The 24,864-nt window shown below is 44.5% G+C and overlaps 2 protein-coding genes across 2 annotated transcripts in view; one reads left to right on the top strand and one right to left on the bottom strand.

Annotated features, from left to right (window-relative positions):
• The window catches only part of LOC110503919 (neural-cadherin), a 135,006-nt gene extending 120,695 nt beyond the window's left edge, over positions 1-14,311 (top strand). Inside the window, exons 26-34 of the mRNA XM_036972103.2 lie at positions 138-265; positions 3,506-3,617; positions 4,638-4,818; positions 4,917-5,083; positions 5,183-5,447; positions 5,919-6,099; positions 6,224-6,477; positions 9,853-10,010; positions 10,218-14,311. Coding sequence (XP_036827998.2) covers positions 138-265; positions 3,506-3,617; positions 4,638-4,818; positions 4,917-5,083; positions 5,183-5,447; positions 5,919-6,099; positions 6,224-6,477; positions 9,853-10,010; positions 10,218-10,811 — 2,040 coding nt within the window. The 3' untranslated portion in view covers positions 10,812-14,311. The remainder of the gene's footprint in view (positions 1-137; positions 266-3,505; positions 3,618-4,637; positions 4,819-4,916; positions 5,084-5,182; positions 5,448-5,918; positions 6,100-6,223; positions 6,478-9,852; positions 10,011-10,217) is intronic.
• A 1,855-nt stretch (positions 14,312-16,166) lies between these two features.
• LOC110513832 (G1/S-specific cyclin-E2) lies at positions 16,167-23,331 on the bottom strand. Its single transcript, XM_021593534.3, has 12 exons — positions 23,235-23,331; positions 22,305-22,353; positions 22,086-22,164; positions 21,919-21,969; positions 21,242-21,387; positions 20,815-20,950; positions 18,730-18,876; positions 18,511-18,606; positions 18,303-18,437; positions 18,073-18,184; positions 17,814-17,971; positions 16,167-17,607 (listed from the first exon to the last, which is right to left on the bottom strand). Exons 2-12 carry the CDS (start codon positions 22,322-22,324, stop codon positions 17,500-17,502), a joined length of 1,188 nt encoding a protein of 395 aa, XP_021449209.1. The 5' UTR covers positions 22,325-22,353; positions 23,235-23,331; the 3' UTR covers positions 16,167-17,499.
• Positions 23,332-24,864: the final 1,533 nt, after the last annotated feature.

Raw genomic sequence — 24,864 nt, forward strand, 5'->3', positions numbered from 1 at the left:
CAGACATATTCCCAGAATGGTTGGGAGGAGGGAATGGTTGGGGATTGGGGAATAGCCGAAGGGGGAATCCTCATTGGGATGCTTACATTATGAACTGAGCTAGGACCTGACTGTGCTATATGATGTGTTTAATCCAGGCAGTTCAACTGATCCTAGACCAGTGTTCGGGGGCAGTGGTGAATGAGGTAGAGGGTCTAGTGGTGGAGGTGCTAGAGACAGATCAGTCTGGCTGCAAGTCTTCTGGAGAGACCCCTGGCAACCTGAGGTAAGAGGAGACAACTGTAGACCACTAGACTACGACAGACCACTGAAGACCACTACTGACCACCCATGTTATGCACAAGCTAGCACTAGCTGGGTTTCTATCCAATTGGCGACAGATTGTCATGTGAATATTCTAAAATCAGCTCAACAAAAACTGATGACATAGTGCACATAAAAATATATTTTGCGGTCAAATTCCCACGTACTGAATACAAAAATACAAGTTAAATGAGTTTCAATCGTATTTTAAACTCTACTGATGGTTTTCTCTCAAAAAATGGTTTTTGTTATATAGCGAGTGTGTCCACTCTGGTATTGGCATGTGCGCTCTAGCCAATAGCGCTATCTGCACGCTGTTGACTAGAGAGCACATATAGCCTACATGATGAGATTATTATTGTCACGTTCTGACCTTTATTTCCTTTGTTTTGTCTTTATTTAGTTGGTCAGGGCGTGAGTTGGGGGTGGGCAGTCTATGTTTTGTGTTTCTATGTTTGGTTTCTGTTTCGGCCTAGTATGGTTCTCAATCAGAGGCAGGTGTCGTTAGTTGTCTCTGATTGAGAATCATACCTAGGTAGCCTGGGTTTCACTGTTGGTTTGTGGGTGTTTGTTTCCTGTGTCAGTGTTTGTGCCACACGGGACTGTTTCATTTATATTCACTTTGTTATTTTGTATTGTGTCATGTTCAGTTTATACTATTAAAACATGGACACTTACCACGCTGCGTTTTGGTCCGATCCTTGCTACACCTCTTCGGACGAGGAGGAGGAAATCTGTCGTTACAGAAACACCCACCAACAGAGGACCAAGCGGCGTGGTAATGGGAAGCAACAACAGCGGCCGAAGACACAGGACTCATGGACTTGGGAGAAAATTCTAGACGGGAGAGGACCCTGGGCACAGCCAGGGGAATATCGCTGCCCCAAAGCAGAGCTGGAGACAGCGAAGGCAGCGAAGGCAGAGAGGCGCTGGTATGAGGAGGCAGCACGGCGGCGCGGTTGGAAGCCTGAGAGTCAGCCCCAAAAATGTCTTGGGGGGAGGCACACGGGGAGTGTGGCGATGCAAGGTAGGAGACCTGCTCAACTTCCCGTGCTTACCGGAGAGCGAGAGGGACCGGGCAGGCACCGTGTTATGCTGTGGAGCGCACGGTGTCCCCGGTGCGGATGCGTAGCCCGGTGCTGTACATTCCAGCTCCTCGTATAGGCCGGGCTAGAGTGGGCATCGAGCCAGGTGCCATGAAGCCGGCTCTACGCATCTGGTCTCCAGTGCATCTCCTTGGGCCGGCGTACATGGCACCAGCCTTACGCATGGTGTCCCCGGTTCGCCAGCACAGCCCAGTGCGGCCTATTCCACCTCACCGCACTGGTCGGGCTACGGGGAGCATTCAACCAGGTAAGGTTGGGCAGGCTCGGTGCTCAAGAGCTCCAGTGCGCCTGCACGGTCCGGTCTATCCAGTACCACCTCCACGCACCAGCCCTCCAGTGGCAGCCCCCCGCACCAGGCTGTCTCTCCGTCTTCTGCCTACAGGGTCTCCCGCCTGTCCAGCGCTGCCAGAGCCTTCCTCCTCTCCAGCGCTGCCAGAGTCTCCCGTCTGTCCAGAGCCGCCAGAGTCTCCCTTCTGTCCAGAGCCGCCAGAGTCTCCCGTCTGTCCAGAGCCGCCAGAGTCTCCCGTCTGTCCAGAGCCGCTAGAGTCTCCCGTCTGTCCAGAGCCGCCAGAGTCTCCCGTCTGTCCAGAGCCGCCAGAGTCTCCCGTCTGTCCAGAGCCGCCAGAGTCTCCCGTCTGTCCAGAGCCGCCAGAGTCTCTCGTCAGTCCAGAGACGCCAGAGTCTCCCGTCAGTCCAGAGCCGCCAGAGCAGCCAATCTGTCCTGAGCCGCCAGAGCCGCCAGTCTGTCCTGAGCCGCCAGAGGTTCCCGTCTGTCCAGAGCCGCCAGAGTCTCCCGTCTGTCCAGAGCCGCCAGAGTCTCCCGTCTGTCCAGAGCCGCCAGAGTCTCCCGTCAGTCCAGAGACGCCAGAGTCTCCCGTCAGTCCAGAGCCGCCAGAGCAGCCAGTCTGTCCTGAGCCGCCAGAGCCGCCAGTCTGTCCTGAGCCGCCAGAGCCGCCAGTCTGTCCTGAGCCGCCAGAGCCGCCAGTCTGTCCTGAGCCGTCAGTCAGCCAGGAGCCGCCAGAGCCATCAGTCAGCCAGGAGCCGCCAGAGCCGTCAGTCAGCCATGTCTAGGGTCCCCAGTCCAAGGTCGGTGGCGAGGGTCGCCGTTTTAAAGAGGCGCATTAGAACTATGGTGAAGTGGGGTCCACGTCCCAAGCCAGAACCGCCTCCGCGGACAGACGCTCACCCAGACCCTCCCCTATAGGTTCAGGTTTTGCGGCCGTTTCCGCACCTTTGTGGGGGGGTACTGTCACGTTCTGATCTTTATTTCCTTTGTTTTGTCTTTATTTAGTTGGTCAGGTCGTGAGTTGGGGTGGGCAGTCTATGTTTTGTGTTTCTATGTTTGGTTTCTGTTTCGGCCTAGTATGGTTCTCAATCAGAGGCAGGTGTCGTTAGTTGTCTCTGATTGAGAATCATACTTAGGTAGCCTTGGTTTCATTGTTGGTTTGTGGGTGTTTGTTTCCTGTGTCAGTGTTTGTGCCACACGGGACTGTTTAATTTATATACACTTTGTTATTTTGTATTGTGTCATGTTCAGTTTATACTATTTAAACATGGACACTTACCACGCTGCGTTTTGGTCCGATCCTTGCTACACCTCTTCAGATGAGGAGGAGGAAATCGTTACAATTATTATGGACAAAAGAGCGTGATTATTTGTATTTGTCAATTGGCAGCCAAGCATCGATCATCATGTCACCAGAATAAGACCCTGGATATTTATTGGAAAGGAGCATCACGGTGCACTTTCACCACCCTGTGAAGTTCATCACCAACCTATTTCATCTGTAGCCTAATAATTGCATGCTTTCTCGACGAGTCGTAGTGGGAGGACTGCAAAACATGTCATCGCGTGACTCCAAGTTTACTTCAATATTATATTAATATTTGTGCATAAAAGCGTTTTTATTGACATTTCTCGTATAATTAATTTTACCGACCGATAAAGCATTTTTTTTTTTTTGTAGACATTTGGAAAGTTTACCGAAAAATGTTTCCATCAGGCGTGTCATGACATTTTTGATCCATCATGTACTATGCTTGTGAAAAATGTTGGATGGAAACCAACCTTCATCTCCCTCTCCTCCCCATCCCAGGTTCTTGAATGTGAACCAGCCTCTCCAGCTGGGTGGGGTGAAGGTGACCTCCACACACAGACGCTACAAAGCTTTCACTGGCTGCTTCAGGAACCTGGTGGTCGATAGCAAGGTAACCTCTCTACCCTAACCTCTCTTTCCCCCTCCCTTGCTTTCTCTTTCTTTCTCTCCCTCTGCATTAAAGTCACACATCCTCCTCTTCACCACCTTTTATTTCCCACTTCTCTAGTAGTTCTATCCTCTCTTCCTCACTGTCACAGTGTTTTCATGCTCCCCATCAGAGTGACAGAGCTGTCTATCCGATCAGACTGATAGTGACAGGTTTATGAACAGAGCTGAGAGGAGACGGAGACTGGCAGCTGTATTAATATACCTGGGAAGAAGAGATGCTTTTTAAATGTCTGTTTACTCTATGGGGTTGTCAATATTCATTTGTTTGTGAGTGTGTTTTTCCTACAGTGTTTTGAGAGGCAGTGTATGTGTCTTCCAGTTGGGAGAGTGTTAGCTTCTCTGTCTCTTTTGCGACTTGTGTGTGGGAGCGCGTCAATCTCTTTGTGTCTTCTATTGGCACTGGCTGAGAGTGCCGGGGGAGAGAGTTGGCCAGACGGTTGTTTGAGCACAGCTTATGAACTGAGGCCAAAAAACGATTTCAAAGTCCAAATAAGAAATAAATTAAAAGAACATCTCCTCCATAAACTATTCCTGAAAGCAGATTAGCTTGTGTGGTTTTGCGTCACTGCTGGGAAATATGAAAGGGAGGGAACACGGGAATGGAGTGGTGGCCATTTTGGCTCAGACGGTTGACAGTTGACCATATACAGTCCTGTTTGACATGAAAGTTAAGGGAGAGGAGCGCAGCTGGACAGCATGAGTGATAACCATTTTGGATCAGACAGTTGACTATATACAGCAACAGTAATACCCATTTTGGCTCAGGAAGTTGAACATATAAAGCCCTATTTGACATGAGGTGTGAAATGAGAGGATCACAGGGCAGCAATGACATCCATTTGGGCTCAGACTGTTGACATAAAGCCCCTTTGTAACAGAAATGTTGATAACTGACTCTGAGGGCTCTCTTTATGTTTCTCTAAGCTGATATTTAACCTATAATGTACATCTCTCTCTGGAGGTGTATGACCTGGGAATTCCGGGGGAGAGCTTGGATAGTTCCCCAGGCTGTGGCCTGACAGACGGGGTGTGTATGACAGCAAGTGGACCCTCCTGTGGCGTCCACGGAACCTGCCTAGGCGAGTGGGGCTCCTTCAGCTGTGACTGTCACCCCGGGTACAGCGGGCACAAGTGTGACATAGGTAGGTGACTTTTCTGGTGGACTGGTTCTTCACAGCAGTATTTTGGTGTGTGAATGTGTGTGAGAGAGTATTAACTATATCGCCTCTCTCCCCTGTAGCTCTGCCAGAGTGGTCCTTCGTCAGGGACAGTATGCTACGCTACCAGCTGAGGGGGGGAGGTAGCCCCCGTCGTACACACATCCAGCTCCTGCTCCGCACGCGCTCCTCCACTGGCACCCTGCTCTCCATGACATCCCGCGATGCCAACGAGTACATCATCCTGGAGGTCAGTGCCCTGCTGTAACATCACTCACAGGACCCAATTTAGTCAATTGGAAAGTCAAAAGTGGCTACATTTGCGGATGTCCTCTCTCCGCTCTCTCAGATCGTAGACGGCCACCTGTCGGTGCATGCCAACCTGGGCGACGGTGCCCACTCCCTCCGCCTGGCCAGCCAGCGAGTCGACGGGGGCCAGTGGGTCCTCGCCAGCTTGCATCGTCACGACAACCTCTTCACGCTGCGCCTGGAGCAGGGTGGTGGCTCGCGGGAGGTCAGGGCCTGGATGGGGAACAGGCGGGAGATTGTAGTGCACCCCTCCAGTGTGCTGCTGGGAAATGGACCAACCCCTGGACAATCTGCAGACTTCCAGGGTAAGATTGTCTCTCTTCTGTCCTTTCCATGTTTTTTCTACTGATTCTCTCTTCTTTCTCCCCTGTCTCCTCTTTGTCTCAATCTATTCTCCTGTCTCATTTCATCCTCTCTTCTCATCATTTCACCTCATCCTGTCTCTACTCCTCCCCTCCTCTCTACTGTAATGAGCTCCTCTCTCCTTGTCTCTCCCTGGGTGTGTCTGCCCTCTACCTCTCAGTGTGGGTATCTTTGGCTGGGTCAATAAGCCACAGGTCCATGTCAAGGAATGACTGATCTTTCTGTCTTCATTTTGTTCTGTCTTATTTACGCAATCTTTCCATTTTTTTCCCTTTATTTTACTTTACCAAGGTAAATACATTTCTTAGAAACAGCAATTACAAAAAACAGTTCTCTGATTCACTCTGATTATCTCTAAGAATGTTATCCTATTAGTATTTGTCAGTCATTAAGTCTCCCTCTCTCACTTGCAGGCTGCTTGCGCGATGTGAGGCTGAACGGCCACTCCCTCCCTCTGGATGGTCAGAGTACAGAGTTCAGTACAGTGTTGGAGCGGAGGGGGGTGATCTCCGGCTGTCACTCAGACGCCTGCAGTGCCAAGCCCTGCCGTAACCCCCTCTACTGTGTGGACCTGTGGAGGAAACACCAGTGCAGGTGTGTGAGGATGGCTCCACACACATTTAAACACGTACAAGCACTCTCTCACACGCACGCACACAATCTTACACATGCTAAGGACACAGTTAAAAGAACAAACCTGTTCTCTGTCCTCTCCCAGGTGTCCAGGTGGGCAGGTGACGGTGACAGACGAAACATCAGGCCACCACCGCTGTGTACCCTCCCCGTGTGGACCCTCAGCCTGCCGTAACAGGGGCACCTGCCACGCCCTGACCCCCGACAGCTGGCAGTGCCATTGCCCCGAGGGGTTCAGAGGTCAGCGGTGTGAGGTGGGCCAGATGAAAGCCCACCGTATGGCCGCCCTCAGCCCGGGCTCCATCCTGGTCATCAGCATGTGTCTGCTCGTCTTCTTCGGTAAATATGGCCGACTAAAACCCTCTCTTCACATGACCTTTCACCCTTCATATAGTGAGCTGTTTTTACGGAACATTGAGCGTGCAACTTGTTATGGCTGCAATCCCAATACCGGGATCGATATGACAACTACCAGTGAAAATAGAGGGCGCCAAATTCAAAACACAGAAATATCATAATTACAATTCCTAAAACATACATTTGTCTTATCATTTTAAAGGTAATCTTGTTGTTAATCCCACCAAAGGTTCCGATTTCAAATAGGCTTTTCAGCGAAAGCACTACAAACGATTATGTTAGATCTCCACCAAACCACAATAAGCACAGCCATTTTCCAGCGTAATATAGCATTCACAAAAAGCAGAAATAAAGATGAAATTAATCACTAACCTTGAATTATCTTCATCAGATGACACTCTTAGGACTTCATGTTACACAATACATCATGTTTTGTTTGATAAAGTTCATATTTATATAAAAAAATCTGAGTTTACATTGGCTTATTAGATTCACTAGTTCCAAAAACATCAAGTGATTTTGCATAGCCACATAGTTTCAACAGAAATACTCATCATAAATGTAAATGATAATACAAGTTATACACATGGAATTATAGATATACCTCTCCTTAATGCAACCGCTGTGTCAGATTTCAAAAAAGGTTTACGGAAAAAGCAACACATGCAATAATCTGAGACGGCGCTCAGAACAGAAGCCAAATTATCCGCCATGTTGGAGTCAACAGAAACCAGAAAATACATGATAAATGTTTCCTTACCTTTGATGAACTTCATCAGAATGCAGTCCTAGGAATCCCAGGTCCACAATAAATGCTTGATTTGTTCGTAAATGTCCGTTATTTATGTCCAATTAGCTACTTTGGTAAGCGCGTTTGGTAAACAATTCCAAAGTCACAAAGCGCATCCACTATAACGTGACGAAATGTCCAAAGGTTCCTGCTGTAGCAGGGGCACAGTCAGTAGAAACATGTCAAACGATGTACTGAATCAATCTTTAGAATGTTGTTTACATATATCTTGAATAACGTTCCAACCGGAGAATTAGAATGACTTCAGATGACCGGTGGAACGCAGGTCCTTCCCCTGTGAAAGCGCATAGTGAATGCATGGTCAACTCGTGGCAGTGGTGACTATTTCCTGTGTCATTCGAACCCCCTTTACATTAGAGTTATAAGACAAAGTTCTATTGACTGTTGACATCTAGTGGAAGGCGTAGGAAGTGAAAACTCATCCATATCTCGCTGTAATTTCAATGAGAGCTTGGTTGAAAATCTGCCACCCCCAGAAAAAAAACCAGGAAGTGGAATTTCTCAGGTTTTTGCCTGCTATATGAGTTCTGTTATACTCACAGACATAATTCAAACAGTTTTAGAAACTTCAGAGTGTTTTCTATCCAATACTAATAATAATATGAAAATATTAGCAACTATGACTGAGGAGCAGGCCGTTGAATATGGGCACCTCTGTGCACCTTTCATCCAAGCTACTCAATACCGCCCCTGCAGCCATAAGAAGTTAAAAGATTGAAAGAGTAGCCATTATAATGCTGTCCATTCACAGCATTGATAAACACTATATAGATAGATGTGTAATTACAGTTGAGGTCGGAAGTTTACATACACTAAGGTTGGAGTCGTTATAACTAGTTTTTCAACCACTCCACAAATATCTTGTTAACAACTATAGTTTTGGCAAGTCGGTTAGGACATCTACTTTGTGCATGACACAAGTAATTTTTCCAAAAATTGTTTACAGACAGATTATTTTGCTTATTATTCACTGTATCACAGTTCCAGTGGGACAGAAGTACATATACTAAGTTGACTGTGCCTTTAAACAGCTTGGAAAATTCCAGAAAATTATGTCATGGCTTTAGAAGATTCTGATAGGCTAATTGACATAATTTGAGTCAATTGGAGGTCTACCTGTGGATGTATTTCAAGGCCTACCTCCAAACTCAGTGCCTCTTTGCTTGACATCATGGGAAAATCAAAAGAAATCAGCCAAGACATCTGAAAAATTGTAGGCCTCCCCAAGTCTGGTTCATCCTTGAGAGCAATTTCCAAACGCTTGCAAACCGAAGAACACCATCCCACGGGGGTGGCAGCATCAAGAGGGTGCTTTGCTGCAGGAGGGACTGGTGCACTCCACAAAATAGATGGCATCATGAGGTAGGAAAAGTATGTGGATATATTGAAGCAACATCTCAAGACATCAGTCAGGAAGTTAAAGCTTGGTCGCAAATGGGTCTTCCAAATTAACAATGACACCAAGCATACTTCCAAAGTTGTGGCAAAATGGCTCAAGGACAACAAAATCAAGGTATTGGAGTGGCCATCACAAAGCCCTGACCTCAATCCTATAGAAAATGTGGGCAGAACTGAAAAAGTGTGTTCGAGCAAGGAGGCCTACAAACCTGACTCAGTTACACCAGCTCTGTCAGGAGGAATGGGCCAGAATTCACCTAACTTATTGTGGGAAGCTTGTGGAAGGCTACCCAAAACATTTGTCCCAAGTTAAACCATTTAAAGGCAATGCTACCAAATACTAATTGAGGGTATGTAAACTTCTGACCCACTGGGAATGTGATGAAAGAAATAAAAGCTGAAATAAATCATTCTCTCTACTATTATTCAGAGATTTCACATTCTTAAAATAAAGTGGTGATCCTAACTGACCTAAGACAGGGGATTTCTACTAGGATTAAATGTCAGGAATTGTGAAAAACTGAGTTTAAATGTATTTGGCTAAGGTGTATGTAAACTTCCGACTTCAACTGTAGATGTATGTCGAAGCGAGGGCAGGGGAAATAGACTAGAGACTAGAGGGCCATTCAGTGACAGGTAGCGAGGTTTGTATGAGCCCCTGACGGGTATGGCTGTGTGATGTCAGACTGGCAGTGCCCCCGAGGGCCCCTCTGTCAACGCTGACGGCCCTGATACACGACGTAGAGAGATCATAGCCCCATGCCAGGGAAAGAAGAGGGGGATGAGAAGACTAACATAAACATCTGAGTGCCAAAACTAGAAACGTCAAGCGAGATGAGGAAAAGGGTGAAGTAGCTGCAGTGGTGAATGTCTACAAATCAGTGATATATGATGGTTAGACTCGCAGGGAGAGTGAGGAGGGGAAATTGAGAGGGATGGAATGAAGGGAGAGGGGAAAAGACCGTGTAGGATTGCCTGAGGGACAGCGGATGGCCAACAGAAGACAAGAGGTGAATGTGAAAAGGATAGGTTTTGCTTCATTTCTTTCCCTTCAACACTCAGATGCATGTAGAGTACAGTAGTGTTATCTCTCATTCTCTTCCATCCACTATAATGACTGAACTGTTGCCTTTCTCTGTGTCCTGTAGCTGTGCTGGTAGCTGTGACAGTGTGGAACCAGAAGGGCAGTCGTAGTAAGTTCCAGAAGAGGGGCGTGTACCACATCCCTGCAGAACACCAGAGCTGGGAGGACATCAGAGAGAACATCCTCAACTACAACGAGGAGGGAGGAGGAGAGCAGGACCAGGTACACACACACACACATACATACATACACACATACATATACACACACACACACATACAAACACACACACAGGTCAGACATTGCAGCACAGTGAAATGATCTACGTCGCTGTTCATTGAGATTAATTTCTAAATTGACCACTAGATAGTACCATTTACTTATTTTTCATACTTATGTTTTTAATTTGATGCCATTTCATCCCTCCAGAATGCCTATGATATCACAGAGCTGAAGAGGCCCCTGTGTTCCAGCCTGTCCCAGTCCTCATCCTGCACCAACGCCCCTCTCATCAAGTCCTCCCAGGGCTCCCAGGAGGAGGTGCACCCTGCTGGCTCAGCCTGCAGCTCAGGGACCCCCTACCTCCACATCCCCCACCACCACCACCGCCATCATCACCACGCTAGCAATGCTAGCTATACGAATGATAGTAATGATGCGCATGCTAGCTCCGTGGGCCTCTGCCCCATGGACTTCAAGAGCTACGTGGCGCACATCATCTGGGAGGCCGACAACGACAGTCAGGAGTTCCCGCCGGACAGCTATCACGTCTGGAGTATCGAGGGCGCCGGGTCCCCGGTCGGTAGCCTCAGCTCGCTGGGTTCTGCTATCTCCCATGATACAGCAGAGGAAGAGGAGGGAGCAGCCTTCAGCTTCGACCGGCTATCCCACTGGGGGGACAAGTTTGAGGCTCTAAGCGAAATGTACAAGCGACCGGCCCTGGCGCTGACATACAGGGACGCTTTGTGTTACAGCCAGAGTCAGAGGAGCCATAGTCAGGACAACCTGCCACACCCTTTTTAGGGTATTCATAAACCACAACATCATACACTGCAACATTGACTGACTTAGTTCCTGCTAGTGATTGTGTCTGGTGTGTCAATGCTGGTTGGTTGTAAGGGAAACAAAGCACACAGAAAATTGGCTCCTGTTATTTTTTTCTTCATGTTGACAGGTTTGCTGAAGCTTTATGTGGTGGAAGAGGGATTACAAGTCTTAGTGAGATGAATTTATTTATTCCGTTTTATTTCTCTCGGTGAAGTGTTGAAACTGTATTTATTTTAGCTCTGAAATGATGTTGAACCAACAGGGACAATGTTGTTCTTCTACATTATAAGGACTTTGAACTTAATGTGTCAAATGTATATGTTACCGGTACCCATTTATTTTGTATTATAACGTTTTTGTTTCAGACATCCTATTGGATAAAGACAGTCATGCCAGGGAAACGGGCAAATGGAGAAGCTCTGATTTGTTCCTTTATGACATTCTATCCTGTGACAATATATATTAACAGCATTTTTGCCCTACACAGGGGGAGTTCACCTTCTTCAGTTGAGCAGGAGGTAGATATGATCTCTAGGAGGAACCTTATATACAGTGCCTTGCGAAAGTATTCGGCCCCCTTGAACTTTGCGACCTTTTGCCACATTTCAGGCTTCAAACATAAAGATATAAAACTGTATTTTTTTTGTGAAGAATCAACAACAAGTGGGACACAATCATGAAGTGGAACGACATTTATTGGATATTTCAAACTTTTTTAACAAATCAAAAACTGAAAAATTGGGTGTGCAAAATTATTCAGCCCCTTTACTTTCAGTGCAGCAAACTCTCTCCAGAAGTTCAGTGAGGATCTCTGAATGATCCAATGTTGACCTAAATGACTAATGATGATAAATACAATCCACCTGTGTGTAATCAAGTCTCCGTATAAATGCACCTGCACTGTGATAGTCTCAGAGGTCCGTCAAAAGCGCAGAGAGCATCATGAAGAACAAGGAACACACCAGGCAGGGCCGAGATACTGTTGTGAAGAAGTTTAAAGCCGGATTTGGATACAAAAAGATTTCCCAAGCTTTAAACATCCCAAGGAGCACTGTGCAAGCGATAATATTGAAATAGAAGGAGTATCAGACCACTGCAAATCTACCAAGACCTGGCCGTCCCTCTAAACTTTCAGCTCATACAAGGAGAAGGATGATCAGAGATGCAGCCAAGAGGCCCATGATCACTCTGGATGAACTGCAGAGATCTACAGCTGAGGTGGGAGACTCTGTCCATAGGACAACAATCAGTCGTATATTGCACAAATCTGGCCTTTATGGAAGAGTGGCAAGAAGAAAGACATTTCTTAAAGATATCCATAAAAAGTGTTGTTTAAAGTTTGCCACAAGCCACCTGGGAGACACACCAAACATGTGGAAGAAGGTGCTCTGGTCAGATAAAACCAAAATTGAACTGTTTGGCAACAATGCACAACGTTATGTTTGGCGTAAAAGCAACACAGCTCATCACCCTGAACACACACCATCCCCACTGTCAAACATGGTGGTGGCAGCATCATGGTTTGGGCCTGCTTTTCTTCAGCAGGGACAGGGAAGATGGTTAAAATTGATGGGAAGATGGATGGAGCCAAATACAGGACCATTCTGGAAGAAAACCTGATGGAGTCTGCAAAAGACCTGAGACTGGGACGGAGATTTGTCTTCCAACAAGACAATGATCCAAAACATAAAGCAAAATCTACAATGGAATGGTTCAAAAATAAACATATCCAGGTGTTAGAATGGCCAAGTCAAAGTCCAGACCTGAATCCAATCGAGAATCTGTGAAAAGAACTGAAAACTGCTGTTCACAAATGCTCTCCATCCAACCTCACTGAGCTCGAGCTGTTTTGCAAGGAGGAATGGGAAAAAATTTCAGTCTCTCGATGTGCAAAACTGATAGAGACATACCCCAAGCGACTTACAGCTGTAATCGCAGCAAAAGGTGGCGCCACAAAGTATTAACTTAAGGGGGCTGAATAATTTTGCACGCCCAATATTTCCGTTTTTGATTTGTTAAAAAAGTTTGAAATATCCAATAAATGTCGTTCCACTTCATGATTGTGTCCCACTTGTTGTTGATTCTTCACAAAAAAATACAGTTTTATATCTTTATGTTTGAAGCCTGAAATGTGGAAAAAGGTCACAAAGTTCAAGGGGGCCGAATACTTTCGCAAGGCACTGTAACTAAAGGAAAATGGATTAGATGAAGAAAGCAGTCAATCGTGTTGCTTATTCCTTGATATGTGAAGTTATGAGTAACTCATATGCAGGAGGTTCTAGACTATTGTCAAATACTTTCCCTTTCAATCACGGTCTAATTGCACTAGTGGATGATTCTCAGTGTTAATTGCAGAATCCATTTACCCAAAAATAAGTACAAACCTTAAAATGCTTAGAACAGTAAAAGCATTGTTGATATGCCTGGTGAGAAACCTTGACTTGGCATCAATTATGTGTATTATAGAATATAGTGATGGGTTTCAGATAGGAAATATTTTTATACTCCAATATAGATATAATGAACCCAACCCTTGTGGTGCACTGTGTTGATGTGTCTTACAAGGACGTGCTCCTTTCTTCTGTTTCTAGCTCTATGTTGGTTCAGAGATGGTGTTGTGTGATGCCAATCATTTCTGAAACTTCCTGTCCTATCGTCTTGGAAACAGGAGGGCAGGATGACCCCACAGTGTCCTGACAACGTCTGATGAATGTATTGTGCTAAAGGAGACAGGACGTACAGGGAGGGGTTGGCTGGGGAGGAACAGCTGTGAGTAGTCAAAGAAAAGTCGAACAGTACAATCACAGAAACTCCATTGCTGACCAATATTTTACAAATGATCTGATTGAAATGGATCTATGTGTGTTGCCGTAGATTGACAGAAACTCCCCAAAACTAGCTCTCCAAAATGTCTTCACTTTACGATGTTGTTCTTGATCATTCTTATGTATAGCTGTATAAACAGATATCTCATGTTTTCCATGGCTGTAGAGTTACGGTGATGCACAGTGGGGACAAAGTGAGAACCAGGAACACTTCCCTAACAAACACACTGATAAAATCCCTTCTGGCTATTGTCTCCAAATTGTCTCCACATTTCAAATTACTGGGGGTGCCTTTTGTACGCTGGTGTTTGGTCCAATTATCGACTGCACCCTTACACCCCCCCCCCCCCCCCCCAAATAACTTAACTGCAGTTGCTATGTTTGCATATATTAACCTAAAACTATAGATATGGATAAATGTGGTTGCAGCCATTCAGTGACTTTGATCAGGACACACATGGACTCCAGAACTCACAAACCCAGTAAGACTTCACTCCTCGCAGCCCAGCATCCCTACTTACTGTATTCAGGACTCGAGGTTCTTGCCCCCATGTTATTATGTATATATAATGTACATATCTAACGTTTTATAGCAACCTAACGTCAGATATTCATTTTGTATATTACTTTTATTAAAAATAGCTTTTCTTCAAGGCATTGCATTTGGTTTTGTAACTTTCTTTGTCCAGTAACTCCATCTCTATTATATGGAAACTGTTAATGAACCATGGCCCAGGCTTTATCAGGACATAGCACTGTATGAGAGAAGGTTCAACAACAGTGATTAAAGGGATGAGAAATACGGCTATGATTATTCTTAACATAGGGACATACTGCCCTCTGGTGGTGTAATCTGCAGCTCCTAAAGGCACAGTGAGGCAGTTTCAGATCTTTACATGAAATACATGAAAAATAATGTATTTGGTCAAATTATATTATGTTCAATTTGTTATAGTTTCTCTCAAGGATTTAAAAAAATATTCCTACTGTACTATTTGTACGTGGAGATGGTAGCACATGTACGTTAAGTTGGAAAATGAAAGACACATAAAAGTGAAGGACTCATTATGCAGTTGGGTTGGGGGTGGGGGGGAGGGGGTCTCTTTGTCAGGGTTGGTTTAAGAGGGATGGGTGGGGGGTTACAATAACTCTGGCATGTAGAGGTGGGGGCCATGCATTCCCAGGCCAACACAATAACCTCTCACAACCTAGACTTGGGGAGGGGGGAGAGAGAGCGGCCCATGGCTGCCTTGCTGTCCCACTGCCTGCCTCCTAGACTACCCCCTCAAACAGACACACAAACACGCTGGCCTCACGGTAGAGACTTGCATCATCACACACAGACACACACAAACACGCTGGCCTCGCGGTAGAGACATGCATCATCACACACAGACACCCAAGCGGAGCTGACTGACCAGGGGTCACTGCCACTGTCACTGTTCAGTCCTTTCAGGGTGGGGGACATTAGGGGTACTAGAGATAGGACTGGGGCAATTTTTCTTAAAGGCCCAGTGCAGTCAAAAACGTAATATGTGTTTAATATACAATACAGTATATTTCCACACTATGAGGTTGGAATAATAGTGAAATTATGAAAAGGACCTTTTAGTGTAAGAACTGTTTGAAAAGACTGACTGAAATTTCAGCCTGTTTTGGTGGGATGGAGTTTTGGCCTGCCTGGTGACAGAGGCGGTGGATTAGTTAGACCAAAAAGAAAAAGTTAAAAACCTCTGCCAATAACAGATCGTTTCCCCCTCCCCACTCAGACCATTCCCACAGTCTGAGCAAAATTGTTGCTTGAGAAATTGCTGTTGGCTAAGAAGCTATTTAAGTTACCATCACAGTAAGTTAATTGTTACCCTGAAATGACTTGATATTGAGATAAAAATGGCTGCATTGGAGCTTTATCACATATTACTGAGTCTCTTACAGCTGCTTTGACCCACTTTTTAACCTAATGTTCATTAGATTAGTGTTGTCCCTCTGGTTTCAACGAACACCCTTCAATACTGGAGTGAAGTTGAGCACTTCATTGAGACTTCACCCCCGTCTCAGTCACGGTTAAGGTTCTTTTGCCCAACGCCTGTCATTTGAGATGTAAAGCATTCCCCTCCCCCTCAGAAGACACTCCCATGACATGTGTAAACATGAAATGCCAGACCCAAGACAATGAGGCCTGATAAGGATACTGTATTGCAAAGCACATGTTAAAAGTGCAGGCCTCATCTTTGTAACACCATCATTCTGTGAAAAATTGCTTTTTATGTCAGAGGACGCAAAGGGGTGATGCTCACACCTCACGCTTGTTGAAGGCAAGGCGATGTTCGTCCCATTTCAGATGGAAATAAGAGGACTTCTCCAGTTGTGGCTTGATTCATTCGAGTTAGACCAGTTCTAAATGTCACTCCCTCGCCAATTCACAAGAATTTAACAAACCATAGTCGAACAAGTACAAGGCAAATGCTGCCATTGCAACGTCAACCATAAAAGCAGGCAAAATGCATACATTTCTATGTCATTTATTCAATACAATTCCATTAGAAAACATAACTTTCAGTTTATGTACATAACATATATACATTAGTATTTCATTTACAGTTTAAACATGGTTCTTTGTATACTGCTGCCTCGGCAGGCATCTGCACAACACTGAAGGTTTCAGTTGACAGTCACAGGTTTGCTAGACTGACTGGGTTGGAGCCCTGCACTGGAACCTCTGGGTTCTCAAGTCTTCACATCACACTATCACCATAGTAGTTCAACTAAGGCACCACGGATAGGCTAGCGCAAACCTACAACATTTCATATGTAACTGCATTATACCGGGTTTTCCCACCCAATAACAGATAGTCATAAATAACATGCATCCCGTGACTTAAATCGTTTGCCTTTGGCATTGTTAAAGACCTGAATTCATAGCCCTATGAATGTATATGGACATAAAAACATTTTAAGGCTTAAATTAAAAAATAAATACAATGTAAAAATTACGTACAGTTGTAAGTCAGTCCAAAGGGTCTAAATCAAACTACTGAAGTCAAGTTGTCCAGGAATGTGTTGTGGCAGGAGAATGCAATGAGTCGTTCACAGTGTGGTGAGAATATACGCAATGAGTCGTTCACAGTGTGGTGAGAATACACAACTTCCAAAACAGTGTTTAAGAAGGTCGTGTAGTAAACAGTTAGCCCTGCACTACCCTTTCAAACAGCTCAAATGTTTAAAATGTCACCAGAGCTAACATCAAGACTGCTTTCAGTGTTACTGTATGGCTGAGCATTTCCAGGAGCACCCAGATTTAAACTACACAGCACCAGATACACATGATAACACAATGTTAAGAGACTGAGTTAAGCAACTCAACTGTGAGCATTATGTACCAATTCACCTCAAATAATGAGCTTTTTAGCCATCAAAACATCCCATGTCTTGAGATGTTCAGCTTCAAGTAACAGAGGGGGAGCAGCAGACATGTTTCCTATGGAGAAAGACCCGAGTCAACTCAAATTATCCCCATGTAAAATTATAATTCTGGGGATTAAGACTGCGAGAACAGGGTCTTTGTTGCAATCATTTGACTAAGTCAATATAGTAACCATGAGCTGATTTCCATGGTTGTACTGCATATATACTGATATACAGCTTGGTATATAAAGTAAAATAACTCATTTTAACATGCTACACAAAGGCGAGTTATGCCCAAAAGCTATTTTGATTGGTCACGTGAGGATGACGTTCCGAAGTTAAGTTTCCCAGCCTCTGGCTGATCAGGCATGACATCTAGGGAATTCTCCCTTCATCTGGTTGGTCAGAAGATCAACACAAGGAGACCCTGGGGCTCAGTGATTGGCTGGTTTCTCTGTGCTTTTTGGTGGAGTCAATATCCCTCCTATGGCAGCAGGCGATAGTCTGTCTTGGCTGTCCGGTTGCCTCTGGTGAGCGTCGCTCTGCAACAGACAAGATGATTCAATAAGAACAATGAACATTTTGTATGCGCAGTTCTATTCTTTTACTTAAAATATGACTTTGTAGCACAAAATGGCTGCCCATGCATCACCAAGATGGCTGCAATAGATGTCTGGGTGAAAGCGACTTCCTACTCCCAAACACTGGTAGAGATCCTCTAAACAGCCAACATTGTGTGAGCCCTCACCAGCATGGACAGGTAGTCTACGTGGGTCTGGATGTTGTGTCTGTCGTCAGACGTCACTTTCTTAAAGTCCTTGAGCTCTGCTCTGGGACAGGCGCTGACCGTGCGCATGAAGGGGGTCATCCACCGGACACAGGGAGCAATACTATCCCACGTCAGACCTGCACAGAAACAGACATTAGTAACTATGTAATAACACAGGAGGGCTGTGTGGTTCTAGAGTGGGGCCAACCCATGTACACGATGTCAAATCATTGCTTACCTGATACTTTGTGGATAACGTCAAATGAGAAAAAATGGCAGAAGGCAGCAGCAGCCAGTATCCCATACTGGTAGTCCAGAGAGTTGATGTCCAGAATGGCCAGATCTAAAAGCTGTAACATGAAGAGACCAGGACAACCATTAAAACAGCTGTAGGGAAGCTGAAAACCTTCCACGACAGTCAAGTGTCAGGAGAAGCTGCCGGGGGAGGGGAGGGGCTAGTGGACTCACCTGTGTGATCTGGATGTAGGTGTCCTGAGAGAACTGAGGTACCAGGAAGTTGACACCATCCTTTAGGGACTCCACCTGAGCATAGAGCTTCAGCCATGTGATCACTGTCTCTGGACACAGGTTCCAGTTCAGCGCCTGAGGGAGGAGAGTCATTAAGTCATGTGTGACAACTGAATTAGTACAGTGTTGGGCACAGGGGGTTTCTTACCTTCAACATGACAAGTTCCATCTCCAGGATCGCTTCTTCCTCACAGGCTCCGTCAGTAACGTAGGCAAACTCATGGAGCTTTGGAGGGTAGATTTCCTGAGGGACATAAGGAGGGAACAATTAGACTGAAGAACACCATCTTATTAATTTGTTGACAGTATAAACTAAAGCAGTGGTCACCATCCAGAAGAGCATGAAAATGGAGGACGTTACACCCACCTCTATCTTTGACGCGATGAAGAGGGCTGTGATTCCTATGAGCTGCAGTCGGTCCTTCGCCATATCATCCTGTGTCAGCATGAAGCGGTCAAAGAAGTCCTGAGCCAGATAAGCAGTCTCTCGATGCAGAGTGTACACCTCACTCACCTACAACAGGACAAAACAGGGATGGGTTAGACATCAGTCACCTCTGTACAAATCCTGTGGCACTACAGAAAACAAGTCAAAGTATTGGAGATGTAGAACCCCTGAGGAAATAACTATGGAGGTGGAGTATCAGACCTTTGGCTCATGCGTATCCAGTTCAGAGGTTGACCGATTAATCGGAATGGCCGATTTCAAGTTATCGGTATTTTTGGGCGCTGATTTATTTTATTTTTTAAAATGTTTATACCTTTATTTAACTAGGCAAGTCAGTTAAGAACACATTCTTATTTTCAATGACAGCCTAGGAACAGTGGGTTAACTGCCTTGTTCAGGGGCAGAACGACAGATTTTCACCTTGTCAGCTCAGGGGATCTAATCTTGCAAATTTACAGTTAACTAGTCCAATGCCTCATTGCACTCCACGAGGAGCCTGCCTGTTACACGAATGCAGTAGAAGCCAAGGTAAGTTGCTAGCTAGCATTAAACATAAAAAAGAATCACTCATAATCACTAGTTATAACTACACATGGTTGACGATATTACTAGTTTATCTAGCGTGTCCTGCGTTGCATATAATTGAGGCAACGCTGGGAGATGATTTAACAAAAGAGCATTTGCGAAAAAAGCACAATCGTTGCACGACTGTACCTGACCATAAACACCAATGCCTGTCTTAAAATCAATACACAGAAGTATATATTTTTAAACCTGCATATTTAGCTAAAAGAAATCCAGGTTAGCAGGCAATATTAACCAGGTGAAATTGTGTCACTTCTCTTGCGTTCATTGCACGCAGACTCAGGGTATATGCAACAGTATGGGCCGCCTGGCTCATTGAGAACTAATTTGCCAGAATTGTACATAATTATGACATAACATTGAAGGTTGTGCAATGTAACAGGAATATTTAGACTTAGGGATGCCGCCCGCTAGATAATACCGAACGGTTACGTATCACTGAAATAAACGTTTTGTTTTCAAATTACAGTTTCCGGATTTGACCATATTAATGGCCAAAGGCTCGTATTTCTGTGTTTTATGTTATAATTAAGTCTATGATTTGATAGCGCAGTCTGACTGCGCGATGGTAGGCAGCAGCAGGCTTGTAAGCATTCATTCAAACAGCACTTTTGTGCGTTTTGCCAGCAGATCCTTGCAAGCACAGCACTGTTTATGACTTCAAGCCTATCAGCCTAATGGCTGGGTTAACTGATGTGAAATGGCTGGCTAGTAAGCGGGGTGCACGCTAATAGCGTTTCAAACGTCACTCGCTCTAAGACTTGGGAGTGGTTGTTCCCCTTGCTCTGCAAGGGCCGCGGCTCTTGTGGAGCGATGGGTAACACTGCTTTGAGGGTGGCTGTTGTGTTCCTGGTTCGAGCCCAGGGAGGAGCGAGGAGAGGAACGGAAGCTATACTGTTACACTGGCAATACCATAGTGCCTATAAGAACATCCAATAGTCAAAGGTATATGAAATACAAATGGTAGATAGAAATAGTCCTATAAATACTATATTAACTAAAACCTAAAACCTATTACCTTGGAAAATTGAAGTCTCGCGTTAAAAGGAACCACCAACTTTCATATGTTCTCATGTTCTGAGTAAGGAACTCAAACATTAACTTTTCTTACATAGCACATATTGCACTTTTAATTCAACACTTAGTTTTTGCGTTACTTAAACCAAATTGAACATGTTTCATTATTTATTTGAGGCTAAATGGATTGTTATTGATGTATTAACTTAAAATAAGTGTTCATTCAGTATTGTTGTAATTGTCATCGGCTTTTTTTGGGCCTCCAATAATCGTATCGGCGTTGAATCATAATCGGTCGACTTCTAATCCAGTTATGGCAAATCCAAGAGCGGGCGTAAACAAGGGCATATAGATAGGCCCAAGATTGAAGAGCACAGCAAGTAATTTCAGAGACACATGTACCTCTAGAAGCCAGTCCAGGAGAATGGCCCTCATCTTGGGCTTTAGTTTGGGGTGCTGCTGTAGGAAGCCCTTGTCATGGACATACTTCAGCTCCTTGTTCAGCATCTTAATCCACACGTCATCCGAGCTGGCCCAGCTGCCAAGGAGAAAAACACACCGGTCTTAACAAAACATCCAGTGTACACTGGCATTGACTGAGGCCCAATACCAGATACTGAATGTTTGTCATCATTAGTCATAAACAGGAAAAAAGCAAAAAGTAGCCCATTTCTAAAGTTTCTCTAGTTGCAGGAAATGACATTCAGAGTTTTCCTAAGTAGTGTTTGGGGGGGGGGGGGGTACAGTTTAGAAACAAAAACATGGGAGCAGTTGCCACCAATGAGGTGTAAACGGAATTTGGGCTAAGCCCCTTCAACACACACAGTACCTGAGGCAGGGCAGCGGTGAGGTCTTGATGAAGATGTTCTTGAATCGGAACTGCTTGAAGCCAGACAGGTCTCTGGTCATCACAAGCTCCTTGTGTGGCGTTTCTACAAGGACACATGGACTTGCCCCTTCTTCTGACCACCGTTTCTAGAGAGAAAAGGCACCAAATTCAATCTCTTTTCATCAGCATAGTCACATAAGCAGCGAATGCAGATAAATACGCATGCATTTACCGAGTGAAAATTCCATATAGCCAACATTAACAAATAGGTCACAGCATGCTACAAGCACAGTGAAAAGTACCAAACTGTTCAAAGCTATAGTACACATGAACTTAAAAAAACACCGAAAAGAGAATGATTATTTTAATGGCGACAGAAACGGGTATTGATGGGCGTTCCATAGTGTATACAAAACAAAGAATACAATGCGATTTAGATCAGGCGGGGAGGAGAAAGGGAGGGACACACAAAACGCGGGGTTATTGCCCGCTGTCTAACCCAGTGACACAGATAACTAGTCTTGTGTGTATGTAGCGTTGATTCTCAACAATTACTTCTACAGCCATGCGTAATTTACCAGTTCACCCCTATATTCTCCCACATGTTTTACAGTCATCACTGCAATCACTGGCACAACTTGGTAACGTTAATTGGTTGAATAAACAAGCAAACCAACCTGTATTTCATAGCTTTGTTTCTTCACTGCGGGTGGCATCTTTTTTGATGGCTAAAAAGTAAAACGGACAATACCATTACCTCTAGTTCTTATTTGGCTTAAGACCAATATAAACAATACCGCTACACTAATTGTTAAAAATAACATTGCTAGCTAATTGAACAAACCTCAGATTGTCTTTTTCGTGTGATCTTGACATTCTGTTCCGGTGCGTTCTCATCTCTTGCTTGTAATGTGATGCGACCACTGGAAGGACAGAAAACTTTTAGCGGCAGCAAGCAGTCAACACTAATTGTTGTCAAACATGTACAAATAATCAATTTTATAGTTAGCTTGCAATCATGCTCGTTGATAACGAGGCTTTATTACAGTGTGGCTTCCCATACCTGCGTCTAACGTTAGCCATTCTGTCAATTGAAGGCTTCAAGAGTTCCACTGAAAAGAAGACAGGGCGAAAACATTGTTAGAATGGCAAAGATAGTACAAATAAGCATCTTCACAAGTTCAAAACATGATTGGATAATAAAAGGCTGTTTTTGTCCGGGCGGTAAAATGGTATGCCAAATGGGTATAGAGGGTTGAGCTTGTGAGTACCGTCCTCATTTCCACAAAGAAATTGCCACAAATTGCATAAAATCTACTGTATCCGTAGTCCCAATGTTATGTCAGAAGCCCTGGTAATAACTTACATTGTTATTGTTAACGAAAGTAACCATATGATAATTATTTTTGATGGTTTGTGAAACCCAACTACGCGCCAATTTCTCGAAGCGGGAGGATTTGGACAGTCACTATGGCTAGCTATTGTAGCTCACCAGTGAGCCAATTTTACCTCCAATACATCAATATTAAAACAAAGTTTATATAAATAGATAGAAGATATGATACTTAAATAATGTATTGCAATAGCAATAATTCAAGAATGCTAGGTAAAAATTGCATGATGTAGTTTCCTGTCTAGCAAAGTTACTGGCTAAACTACCTTTATGCCACGTCCATGAAAAGCAGTGGTGGCTTGCGTGTTAACGTTAAAATAACAAGCAAAGTTAATAACAAAGACAGCGTCAAACCAATGTGAAGAAAGAGATGTATTGCCTTATCAAATCAACTAACTAATGTTTACCAGACAGTTTGCTAACGTTACCAGTCGCCCTTGCAATTTGGTTTCTTTTCCAGATTTTTAGACAAAAACAATATCCCAATGAACTGAATGTTCCCCATCGACATAGTAGCGTTACCACTAATTTTCAGAATAAACTCCTGAGAAATATAGCTAGCTAGCTAAATAAGCAAACAATTCCTCTCCAGCTCCTTACCCTCAGAAATGAATGAACGAATAATGATCAGCTGGCGCGCCGGCGCCAATCTTTATATATCTGACCATTCCATGGCAAGTGCGCATGTGTGTTCCCGGTTCATTTAAACGCGCTAAATGTTCAAATCTGAATTCCATTTATTGCAAATAAGAAAGCGAACATTCTGTTTTGTTTCCCGACAATGAATACATTTGATCACGTGTTTGTGATCTTTATTAGGGACTTTCGCTCATCGACTTTGTATGGATGGCGGATCTAGTTTGCACAAGAGGGGTTTCATTTATATTTTTTTGGGGGAAAGGGCGCATTCCTTATTTCCCGGTTAACCTTAAACGACGCAGTAGGCATTGAGTTAGCCTTTACATGTGGTCAAGTATATATAAAAAAACGTTTAAGCTCTATTTTCTTCTTTTTTCTCTGCAAGAATAACACTTCCGTATTACAGGTCCACCTATGGGAGAGGTTTCAAACTCTCTTAGCCAATCAGAGGAAGGTCAGGAGAAACAACGTGGTCTTCCTTCAAAATGTAAACAACCCGAGATGAAGACAGCTTGGAGCGCTGTCATACTGAAACAGGAAGATTCTTACGGTTCAACGCAGATATTATATGCTTATTGTTATTGTACGTAGATTGAGCTAGGTTGAAGCTGTTTTCACTCCTCTTCTAGCAAAGGCATTATTTGTTATACTGGACCCGTCCAAATAGTGACATCTACCCCCAGAGGGTAGTATCATGTACAGTGGGGCAAAAAAGTATTTAGTCTCCCACTTAAAAAGATGAGAGAGGCCTGTAATTTTCATCATAGGTACACTTCAACTATGACAGACAAAATGAAAAAAAAAATGTGTGTGTTTGGGATCATTGTCATGCTGAAAGACCCAGCCACGTTTCATCTTCAATGCCCTTGCTGATGGAAGGAGGTTTTCACTCAAAATCTCACGATACATGGCCCCATTCATTCTTTCCTTTAGACGGATCAGTCGTCCTGGTCCCTTTGCAGAAAAACAGCCCCAAAGCATGATGTTTCCACCCCCATGCTTCACAGTAGGTATGGTGTTCTTTGGATAAAACTCAGTATTCTTTGTCCTCTAAACACAACGAGTTGAGTTTTTACCAAAAAGTTATATTTTGGTTTCATCTGACCATATGACATTCTCCCAATCTTCTTCTGGATAATCCAAATGCTCTCTAGCAAACTTCAGACGGGCCTGGACATGTACTGGCAAGCAGGGGGACACATCTGGCACTGCAGGATTTGAGTCACTGGCGGTGTAGTGTGTTACTGATGGTAGGCTTTGTTACTTTGGTCCCAGCTCTCTGCAGGTCATTCATTAGGTCCCCCCGTGTGGTTCTGGGATTTTTGCTCATCGTTCTTGTGATCATTTTGACCCCACGGGTGAGATCTTGCGTGGAGCCCCAGATCGAGGGAGATTATCAGTGGTCTTGTATGTCTTCCATTTCCTAATAATTGCTCCCACAGTTGATTTCTTCAAACCAAGCTGCTTACCTATTGCAGATTCAGTCTTCCCAGCCTGGTGCAGGTCTACAATTTTGTTTCTGGTGTCCTTTGACAGCTCTTTGGTCTTGGTCATAGTGGAGTTTGGAGTGTGACTGTTTGAGGTTGTGGAC

Source organism: Oncorhynchus mykiss, chromosome 3, assembly GCF_057628025.1.
Source record: "Oncorhynchus mykiss isolate SJ-2025 chromosome 3, ASM5762802v1, whole genome shotgun sequence".
Lineage (NCBI taxonomy): Eukaryota > Metazoa > Chordata > Actinopteri > Salmoniformes > Salmonidae > Oncorhynchus > Oncorhynchus mykiss.

What these genes read in the sequence shown, in the direction of transcription:
- LOC110513832 (XM_021593534.3), bottom strand. Translation starts at nt 22,324, where the DNA reads ATGGCTAACGTTAGACGCAG. An exon ending in ATGGCTAACGTTAGACGCAG is followed by an intron (nt 22,165 to 22,304) that starts GTATGGGAAGCC and finishes CTGTCCTTCCAG; the next exon opens with TGGTCGCATCACATTACAAG. An exon ending in TCACCGCTGCCCTGCCTCAG is followed by an intron (nt 20,951 to 21,241) that starts GTACTGTGTGTG and finishes TCTCCTTGGCAG; the next exon opens with CTGGGCCAGCTCGGATGACG.